An 11,142-nucleotide genomic window follows, 5' to 3' on the forward strand; every position below is an offset into this window, starting at 1 on the left:
TATATCGCTAGGGCCAGCTCACTCCCACCACAGATGGCTTGCATGTTAGTCAGAGATCTTCCCTTTCTGCTATAATGGTCTGAAAAGTGTGCAGCCCCTGGGGCTGCGGAATAGCTGCCGACCATGGGTGTGGGTAGCTGCTACTGACTCTGGAGATTTTACTGGTTTGTTTTTTATTAAACTGGTGCTGCTCTAAACTAAGCCTGGCCACTTCACTTGTCCAGTTGCTTTTCCATCCTGCTGACAGACCCTGCTCACGTTGTTTTGCCCGACATAAACCTGCCTGGCTGCCCTAATGTAATCCATTCACTCAGCTAATTCCCAGGTTGTTTATTATGGACCCCATCCAACACTCACTGAAGGCAACGCAACCTTCAGCTGCCTCAGCAGCTGTTGGACCGGGCCTATAAAACAGGGACTTTTTTGCTATTTTCAGGGTATTAAGAGCTTGGATTACTTAAAAACTGTACAGTATATTTTGATCAGGATGAAAGGAGGAAAGGCAAAAGAAAAAAATACCTGTGAGGTGGCATCTTCCACTTTCCAAGTGTTTTGGAGATGCTTTGGAGGAAAAGACATCGTTTAAATCAAGGTAGTCGCCCAGGCCCCTGAAATGGTCAGGAGATGGAGAAGGCTCCCATTGGGCAGGACTCCTCACCCTTTTCAGCCTCCCCTCTGTGAACAAGGGAGCCTATTCTCCATCAACTATGTAGGCAACAAGTTTAGACTAGACATCTAGTTACCAGACAGACATCAGTGAATCCTGTGGAGACACGGGTAAATCTAGGATGGATCCCACCATTTTACCCTTGAGAAATAAAGCTTTTTGGTCATTCTGGTCCAAGAACACAGGAGATTAAGGAGTCAGTCCTCTAGCTGCCTTGGGGAGTTCAAATTCACCCTGGGGAGAAGGGGAGCTTCTCACCACAGGAAACAATTAACATTGACCCGGGGGAGTCTCAATTTCTTCTTCCCAGCGCCAAATAGAAGAGACTGTAGATTAGCTTCAAATGGTAGTACATTTCTCAATAGCTGCTTCTGACATGTAATGATACTGTATTATTCTGAGTATCCAAGTATTACCTTGATCTAGAAAGGACATTTTATTGAATGCTCATTAGCCATTCCAGACATCATTCATAAATCCATCTCTGTGGCCCAGGGACTCCATTCTGACAACAGTGTGGGAGCCTTGTATAAATTCTTTTGCAATTCTACTTAAGTTATCCATACATCAGATTTTAGTTGTGACTGTCATTCACGTGACAAATTCTCAGGCAGGTTTCTGTCAATAGAGAATAGCTTCCCACAATTCAGGTATAATGCTAAGCTTCCAGTAAAACTGATGATGTTGCCTTTTGGAGCCAACACACTCAGGCTCCAAAACTTAAAACCCAAAGGGCATCAGTCATTAGTAAATCTGCTGCACAATGTGATATGTAGCAACTTGTCTCAAATAAAATATAATTAAAGTGATTTAACAGAAGCTGTATCCAATAATATTTCTTAATGGTTAATTTAAGGGAAATGAATTTCCCATTTTGTTGTCTGGGTACTTCTTTTTTTCCCCTCCTTTTTTTTAAAAGAGGTTTTTTTCAAAGAGCTGTGACCACCCAGATTACTATTACTTAGTAATAGATCCAATTTCTGGCTACAAGGAGAATTAAAACACACAGTAATAGTTTGGGGTGGGGGAATCCACCATTGATAAAATCTTTTCAGATTTTATCTGTATTTTGAACTAAAATGGGAATTGGTCCATGCCAAACAAGAGAGGCAACTTCTGGGTTGCTCTGTTTGATTCTAGCTATAAAGATATATCTAGAAGGGCTTTGGAACTCCTGGTTTCAGTGTACACTGCAGATGCACCTTGATCCCATTTTGGAGCAAGATCAAGTGAACCCAAGACCCTTTGTAGTGACCTGGTTTCCACCAGAGGTACAAAAAAATGTATATCATCTCATTCAGGTCAGGTCCTTGAGACAATTGGGTGACTGGGATGGAGGGTGCGCTGCAACACACAGCTACTGGTCAGCTATACCTTGCAACATCCATTGCTTACCTCATGATTTCAAAGGCAAAGTAGGATGGCAATAAATTCAATGTAATTACAGTTCTCCAGACTGTGAAAAGACAATGTAATCAACATGTAGATTAGGCTTGCTAATTTTTTCAGAGTATACTTGTAGTAGTGCCCAAAATTTCAATTGATTCCCAGGAGTGAACTATCATCAGAGAACTCAGAATCCAGCACACTGTTCTTCTACAGTCTCCAAGCTAATAGTTATTAAGTAGTAGTAGTAGTAGTAGTAATAATAATAATAATAATAATTCATATGTGTTTGTTTTTCCTCTGCAGTTAATATTTTGACACCAATATGGGAAAGCAAAACAGCAAACTACGCCCTGAAGTCATGCAAGATTTGCTAGAAAGTACAGACTTTACAGAACATGAGATCCAGGAGTGGTACAAAGGCTTCTTGAGAGACTGTCCAAGTGGACATTTATCTATGGAGGAGTTTAAAAAAATATATGGAAACTTTTTCCCTTATGGGGACGCTTCTAAGTTTGCGGAACATGTATTCCGCACTTTTGATGCCAATGGAGATGGAACAATAGATTTCAGAGAATTCATCATAGCCTTGAGCGTAACATCGAGAGGTAAACTGGAGCAAAAGCTGAAGTGGGCATTCAGCATGTATGACCTCGATGGGAATGGCTACATCAGTAAGTCAGAGATGCTGGAAATCGTGCAGGTATGTGCTGCTCAGAGGCACCCCTTGGCCTCCCTCCTTCCAAGCAAATTATGAAGCAATGCTGTGATGAGACAATGATTTAAGAACTCCGGCAGCATTTGGGGGTTTATGTTCTTGGTTCTCTGTATAACTGCTTGAACATAAAATGTTATTTCATTTGGCAAAGGTCATGTCACAATTCAAACTACAGCATTTGATATCCATTCCGAGTTCTTCCTGAGCAACAAGCTGCGTGGGAAGTTCTCCTTTGGGAGTTCTGTTGGGCAGGAGCACAGCAACTAACCTTCTGATAAATGTGATTCTGTCCTCTGGGAAATCACTGTCAATTAATTACAATTAATTACAGTTGGACCAAGTAGGTATCTTAGATCAACCAGATAGTGTACTTTTAAGGAAGGCAGGCTCCCTCCACAATAAGAAACAAATCTATTTTGAAATCATGTTGTTATGGAGAACCAGCTCACATATTTTAAAAGATGTCTGTCTGCCTAATTCCACCAAGGTCTGTGTACTTAGTATCATACTAGTTGTCTTCATATTAAGTTGCCAGTATAGATAAACCTTATCTGGGTAGACGATGATTCCATACACAGCTTCTTTGAATGCATTTTCTTGTGGTGTTTGTAGGAGTCCCACCTCAGTTTGGCTTCCTCTAACATGTTTTTATCCTTGAGGCACATCACTCTACTGAAAGCTTTAAAACATTTTTGATACGGTGGTATATTTACACAGCTTGAGCCTGTATAATGCAGCACTGTTTAAAAAAAAAAAAAAGCCTGTTATCAAGATCCTTTCTTTCCCTGGAAATTTTGAAATGCTAACTATGTACTGTATTATTCAGATTTATATTTGTGCTGGAAATCAAGGGAAAGGAATGCACACAAATTGCAGGCTGTGATGGCAAACTGCGTGTATGCAGTCAGCCTAACGTGTGGTGCACTTGTCTTTCTGCCAGGGCTCTTCTCATGTCCTCCCAACAGTAACACCAGCACTTGCACTGCTTCAGCAAGACCAGATACAAAGCTCAGTTGCAAATGTAGGGTTGCTGTGTCGTCTTTCACTTATTGTGTTTTGTGTTCCTGTGTCTGAGTTAAAGAGCAGGATTGCGTTCAGACGCAGAGACCTCCCTGCCTCTGTGCCATGACAAACCCCATGGAGTATTTGCATTAGAAGATACTCTGTTCCTTACAGATCTTCCTCTCCCCCGGGTAGGGTAAGCAGGCTATCAATTATTGTTTTCCTAGCTGTATTTCTCCTCATGAGAAAACAAAGAGAATCCCAAAAGAACCAACAGAGTACAAAGCAAACACAAGGAGCCAAACCAGAGCAAGCGTCCGCTCCTCAGGAGGAGGGGACGCCCCAGGGACCGCAGGACCCCTTGTTGCTGTCGAGTAGCCTGGGAAGGCCTCAGTGCAAAGCCCCCAGACCAGAAGATTTACAAACGTGGACAACAATGCCACAAATGTATTCATGTCAAATTTAATGAAAACATCAGTGGCTGGATTCTCTGTAGCGAGCCAAGCAAAGACCAGCAAAACCATCAACTTTTTCCAGTTACCCCAGATCTGCTCACCAGCATGATTAGAGGCTGAAATGCTCTGCCTCCTCTTCACAGTCGTGTTGGTACCAAATTGTAGCATTGTCCTTTACAACCATGATCCTATTGCAAACGAATCTGCAGCTTAGGGATCAGTGTACGGCGGTATTTTGTCAGTTTGTACATCTAACCCAGAGCAACACTTTGACTGCGTACAGCCCTCAGCCTGGCACTCCAGCCCTCCCACTGCACTACTTGGGAGGTATAGCTCTCTCCTCCTTTCAGATCACACCTGAAACTCAACTGAGCGATGCTTTCTCTCATTTACTCTCACCCCACATTTTGAGGGACCACACAAAAATCGATTATGGAAGTAAACAGCCTAATAAGTCTGAGCAACAGTCAGTTCTGCACCATGGACCATGAGTAGTTTCACTGTCAGAAAAGCTGCCCTTTCTGTGATCAGCTTCCCATGAGGCAATGTGCTTGTAGATCTCACCCTGTTGTCCCAGTTTTTTACGGTCGTAGTGATCTCCCTGAATTGCACTGGTCACCTGTAGCTCCTCCCGGAGGGGGTAGGATTTGTTGCATAGTCTCTGGAAGCGTGTTCAGCTGATATGTGAAACTGAAGTAGATGAGCACATTTTCCTGCTTTATTGAGAGGTTCTTTTGATGTAGGGTGATTAGACTTACAAAAAAACCGCTAACAACTATCGCTTTCATTTACGAAAGATGATTATTTTTTAATATGGAAAGACAGGATTCTGTATCAAATGTCTTCCTGGGGGCCCTCAGCCACCACAATCTTTCCGATAGTGAAAAACAGAACTCTGTTATATCTCTGATATATGTCTCAGAGGAACCTATTACAAGTCCCTTATCTAGCATACATTTGCATATTGATATAGCAGGATTTATTATGTTTTCATCGGGATTTTTGCATGAGAACACATCAAAATGAACGCTAAAAGCAACACCATCAATCTAAAAGTCTTAGTTTCACAGAAAAATACTGTCCCTATTACTGTGGGATTACTGTATCTTAAATAACATAGGAGCAAGGCATGCTTTTCTTCTTTTTCAGTCTGCTTTTCTTTGTGCTTTGAAAGTCCTCTCTCTGCAGTGATTTTCACTGTTATGCTGATGGTTACTTGCATTTCCTTTCTCATGCTCCGGCCTAATCTAACACCACTGCAGGCAATGCAGGCACTGCACTCTTACTCAACGTTGCAAGAAGGTGCTTGTGGTAACAGTGGTAGCAGCAGCAGCACTGAAACAGCAGAGCTACTGGTTAAGATGGCTCATGTCTCACAGGAGCCCTACCTAGTAACTGGCCAGCTGCCAAGGAGATGAATATGAATGGTCCATAACAGCTTTTTGAAGCCCATTTTGTCTGCAAAGTGATGGGCTAGAGGGCAAAGCACCTGCATTCCTTTAAGCTCCGTTTACCATAGTGCTGTGAACCACATACGCATAGTCTATCACAGACTCACCATGCCTGCCCATGAGCTTCCCCTAGACAAGTCTCCAAAAAGTCCTGCTTAGAGATACACATGAGCCATCCACATGCAGCTGGCTGCACAGTTTGGAGGATCACATAACTTGAAGGACTTTAGTGGTGAGCTGACGATTGCAGAGCCTAATGAAAGAAGGTCCACAGGATACTGCTACACCTACCAGGCATAGCACATCTGCAAAGTACTGTGGGAAGATGCTTCATAGCCTGACCTCTTGACAGACCTCACCACAGATCCTCTCAGATTCTCCTGCTCTAGAAATGCTTTTCATGTCTCCCATATGTTTACCTATAATCTAAATAGCCCAGTCCACTCAAAAATAGCTGCGAACCAGCTAGAAGATTTGTGTTTGTTCCCCTTGCTGAAATGGGACATATTTGGTGAGAGTCTCTTAAAATAAGAGTTCAAATAAGAGATGGAAACCTTGTTCTAAGGGTACATTTTTTAACCGTGTAGAGTCATAAGGCATCTTAAGAATACTGAGCCGAGATGAGAATAACACCTCCAGTTTAGTACAAATAGAGCACTTGCATTTCACTTGCTGGGCTAGCTCATTTGTAAGCCAGGAAGAAACAGAAGCTGATATGAGAAGAAGCAGAAGCTGATATAGCTTTCAGTAAAGACAGTGTCAAAAATCCCCATGGGATTGAGAGGAAAGCAATTTTTTCAGGCCGATTATTCACTTCACGAGATTTTTAGCTGTCAAAATTTATTTCAACAGAGTAAAAAGGATTGCCTCAAAATTTGTGCTGTCATTGCTGCCATCACTGTAAGGAGCTCTTTGACACTTTGCCAAATATAGCAGGAACATGCAGCCCCCACCAAGGTTTCTGGCCCGAGTGCAGCAGTGGCAGCCAGCACCCGGGAGCAAAACCTGTGCGAATGGGCAAGGGGGTGAGATTTGACCTAAATCACCCATTGCCGCTCATCCACATGCAGGTGGAAAATCAAAGGGGAGAGCTCTGCAGGGAAACAGCCAGTTCAGATGAAGCTGGAGCCCGTGCTCGCTCCAGTGATGCACACAGGGCTCTGGAGGCACAATTTCCTGGTGGCATTCAGGGGCACCAGGGAGCTGTAAGGAGCCCTCCTGACAGAAGTCCACCTGCAAAGGCTGCCCTGACTCAGGTGGCTGCTGATAGATAACCACCTCCAAACCTTCACCTGCTTTCAGCCCAAGTGTTGTGAGGCCGCAGAGTCGTACTCCATGTGGAGTGGAGCCCCGGCAGCCTTTTGGTCCCAGATTACAGCCCAGGGTTAGTACAGCCCAGCTCCAAATAATTATCGCATTAAACCAGCTTCCTTTGAAAGCTCGCTCTTTCAAACACGCAATAAAGAGCTCTGTGTAGCTGCGCTGAATTAATATGGGGCAAGTCTCAAGATTCTTAATCAGCTTTAGCTGGCTTTTACTTTGGGAAAACTTCCCACTGAACTTCTGAGTAAGGACATAAGAATTTGTCCAGAGTAACCATTTTCAGCATGAAAGGAACGCTTACTATGTTATTCCCATCTGGCTTTCCTAGAATATCTCATCTGTTATTCCCTTCACACGCCTCTGTGAAAAGGACCCTGTAGGATGAAGTCATCTTGAAGTGCCTTTTTTTTTTGTCCCAAAAATCTGCATATTCTTACTATGGTTACTTCGATCAGAGTAAACACGCCTGCACTCCCAGTCCGGGGCATTCCTCTCACACTTTCAATACAGATTCTCTGCTTTGCCATGCTCTCACCCAGAGTGAGGGAATGACCCCTCCACCTCTCTTCCTACCCCAGACAAAAGCCAGACAGCTTAAGATGCTTAAACATTGGCAGATTTATAAGCCTCATCTCTGCTCTGACCCCTGCGAGCCTTGCATGCTGATGAGAATGAGGAAAGCGTAAATTCTTACTGTCCACCCTCTCCTTTTTTTCTTCCCCTATTCCCTCCTTCCCCCAGCTCCCTCATCCCTATGTTCATGTGCTTGCATGTTCATCCCTTCTTCTGTTCTCCTGGTTATCAGATGATCACGGTTATGTGGACAGCATCCCTGCCTGTGCTGAGGCTCTGCCCAATACTCTGGCACCCAAATTCTCTTGGGAGCCTTTGGGCATTCCTGCAGTGCAAATCATGATGACGATGATGATGATTAAAAGGGTGCCCACCACTTTTCCAATCAGCCAGCAGCTGTTCATGCTTAAATGTTCCACTCTGTTCCCCTGCTCGGGTCCATAGCCAGCGTTACAGACTTACCAGAGGGCAGACCAGGAAATCCGCGGCCACGGTGTTAGTGACATAACTGAGGGAGCAGATGTTTGACTGCACAGAGCATAAGCGATGGATAATTAATTAAACAGACAAATGCCTTTCTCAGGGTGTAACTCTTTAAGTTATTATTTAAAGTCCAGGAGATGTGAAAGGTGAGCTGCTGACAGAGGAGAAGTCAGCAAGATGGCCGAGGAAGCGTGTGATCCTTAGTCTGAGTGTAAAATGTCTGTGCTGCTTAGCGGCATCCTCCAGCTGGTGAATCTGTGCTGTCACATTCCTGGAGCCATCCTTTGGGGACCCTGGGCCAGATGATGGGAGTGTGCTAGGCAGAGTGCCTTCATGAATGGGAAAAGGGGAGAGGGGAGATCCAGTGAGTGATCTTGGGCTTGCGCCAAGGACCCCTCATCCCAGAGCAGGAGAAAGTGGAGAACAAATAGCTAAAGCAATCACGTCTGCACTAAGTTATCAACTGACTGCTGCAGACGCTGTGTTGGGGGTGAAACAAGAATTTGAATCTGTGGAAGAAAGCGATCCACATCTACAGACCAGGGCTGGAGGGCAAAGTGACTGCCCAGTGCAGCGCCCATCAGCCAGAGGCCAACAAGCTGCAGTGGGAAGCAGAAGGAGCTGGTCAGACCAGGGCAACACTGCCTTGGGCTGGGATGTGCTGCCTCTCCAAACGGCCGGGAGGCTCCCCTGAGGCCACCACCCTGCAGCCATCTGGCTGCTGCTTTCTCCCAGCTGTGTGGCACCATAAAGGTATCTGACACGTAAAACACTTGCTTACTGGTATCGCATGCTCCATTTGCAGGCAACGTTTGGATAACCAGTTCAGAGACAACTACTCATCCTTGTCTTAAAATTAACATTACCTCTCTTTTAGGGGCAGCTAATACCATACGTGACTAATGGATTTGTCTGTGCAGAGAATAGCTATGGGTGGCACCAGTGCCGTGTGGGACCAGAACATCTGCTCTCTGTGGAACGAATTGTGAATGGGGTTTTTTAGCTGTATACGCACACCAGTCTCCAAGGAAAAGGCCACCTCCTTGCTGGTGAAGTCTTCATTATCCGTGAGACACGGCAAACACAGGGAGTGAGTCACTGCCCTCCCCACGGGCAGGATGCTGACCAAGGGGGGAGAGAAAGGAGATGGGGGAAAGCAAAGGCGCAGGGTGAGGGGATGGGGGTGGTGAGGACGGAGCCTGGGTGGCCGAAGCACAGAGACACACCACAGTGTGGGACAAGACCTCAGTGGTCTCACCGTTTCCCCAGGCACTGGTAGCTGCCAGTGCCTAGTGTGCTGTACAAGAGATAAATTCATCCAAAGACTGTTTTGATAAAGAAAAATGTAACCTCGGTCCAAACCCAGATTGTGTTCAACCATGACTAAATAAGGAAACACAGTATTTCATAAATGAGCATCCCACTGAAGAGGGCAGCTGCATGTACTGGTGCCACCCAACTCCCTTTAGCATCCAGAGAGCAGGTCCCAGCTGATGTTCCCGGGACATTTTCTGCCTATTTCTGTCACCAGGAGATAATCATACCCCTGCATTAATATAATGTGTTTCTTACCAGCTCTTTGCTCCTGTCATGTCACACAGGCAATCTATAAGATGGTTTCTTCCGTAATGAAGATGCCAGAAGACGAGTCAACACCAGAGAAGAGGACAGAGAAGATCTTCCGCCAGATGGACACCAACCGTGATGGTAGGCACCCTCCAGATGCCGGGGTGGCCACCTCTGCCCTCATGCTGGGTGGCTGGGGTGTCCTGCCCACACAGGGCGACACCCTGCCTGCCAGCAAGGTGCAGGCAGGCAGGGCTTTGCCTTACCGGGTTGCTTTCCCAGGGATTTTCCTTGGGGTCCCACAGCTTCCTTCCACTGTGCTTGTCCAGAGGTTTGGCAGGTGTGCTGCAACCAACCATGTGCGCTAAGCAAACGTGTTTCTTTTCTAGGAAAGCTCTCTCTGGAAGAGTTCATCCGAGGCGCCAAGAGTGATCCTTCCATAGTCCGTCTCCTGCAGTGTGATCCCAGCAGCGCCGGGCAGTTCTGAACCCGTTCTTTGGATGAATTATGTATCTGCTTTTTTTTTCCTTGCCAAACAACATTCATGGTAGTGTTGCCTCTGTATGGCCAATTATGCCTTCTTTTGTGGCATCTTATAGCTTCTTTTGTTGTGGATTAATCATAAGAATGCTGAATTGCTCTTAACAATTTGTCCAGAGCACGGGCAGTACTGTTTTAAACAGATATTGTGGTGTTATCATTGTTTTAAAGATTTCATTTTGTTTTTTGTTTTAACGTGTCTGTTTTGGAAAGCACGCGTTGAGGAGGAAACCAACAACAAAACCCTTGGCAGCAAGACACACTGACAGATTTTTAGATTGCTGCTTTAGTGGCTGAGTATTCACCCGCAGGACCTGAAAGTGTAGTAGAGATTGAACCAAAGGGGTTGTGATGGATGGGGTAGGATTCACCTGGAACCTCCTCTCCTGTCCAGGAGGCACCAGTTAAGGTCAAAGACAGGATTGGGAAGAAGTACGAAAGTGCACCTGCTCCTGCACCTCATTGTTTCAATGCTGTGAACATTTTCCAGGTTGTGAAGGAGATGGGGAAAAAACAAAGATGGGCAGTTTTTCCTAGGTTTACAGTGGTTGATTTCACATGGCTTTGTCTGAAAATTCAGCAATTTGCAATCCTGATCCCCAAATCCACAACTGATGATACCTCTTGCCGTTTGGGATCAGCAAAGGCAGACACAGATATGGAAAACTGGGTCTTGACAATGAATTTAAGGGAGATGATACATGTTGAATGTGAAATTTTCAGGTTAGTAATAAAGCAGTTTCTACTAAGGAGAGTGGGCATTCACGTGAGGAACTCATGGACATGCAGCTCCAGCTGAGGCACATCTGCTGTTCTGAATGTTCTTGCATAGTATGAAGTTTTGGGGGTGTTTTTGTCTCTCTCCACGTAGCTAATGGAGTTTCTGGACCTGCCCTTAGGGGAAGGCTGTCATCAAAACTTGGTTTAAACGTAAAATTGTAGCATTTCTATTTCATTTGTTTTAGTAAAGTTCAAAAA

At 45.0% G+C, this 11,142-nt stretch overlaps 1 protein-coding gene across 1 annotated transcript in view; it reads left to right on the top strand.

Annotated features, from left to right (window-relative positions):
* The window catches only part of NCALD (neurocalcin delta), a 51,701-nt gene extending 41,110 nt beyond the window's left edge, over positions 1-10,591 (top strand). Inside the window, exons 2-4 of the mRNA XM_009277139.2 lie at positions 2,360-2,756; positions 9,660-9,765; positions 10,014-10,591. Coding sequence (XP_009275414.1) covers positions 2,379-2,756; positions 9,660-9,765; positions 10,014-10,111 — 582 coding nt within the window. The 5' untranslated portion in view covers positions 2,360-2,378 and the 3' untranslated portion in view covers positions 10,112-10,591. The remainder of the gene's footprint in view (positions 1-2,359; positions 2,757-9,659; positions 9,766-10,013) is intronic.
* The last annotated feature ends 551 nt before the right edge of the window (positions 10,592-11,142 follow it).

This window comes from Aptenodytes forsteri, unplaced genomic scaffold (genome assembly GCF_000699145.1).
Source record: "Aptenodytes forsteri isolate BGI_AS27 unplaced genomic scaffold, ASM69914v1 Scaffold145, whole genome shotgun sequence".
Lineage (NCBI taxonomy): Eukaryota > Metazoa > Chordata > Aves > Sphenisciformes > Spheniscidae > Aptenodytes > Aptenodytes forsteri.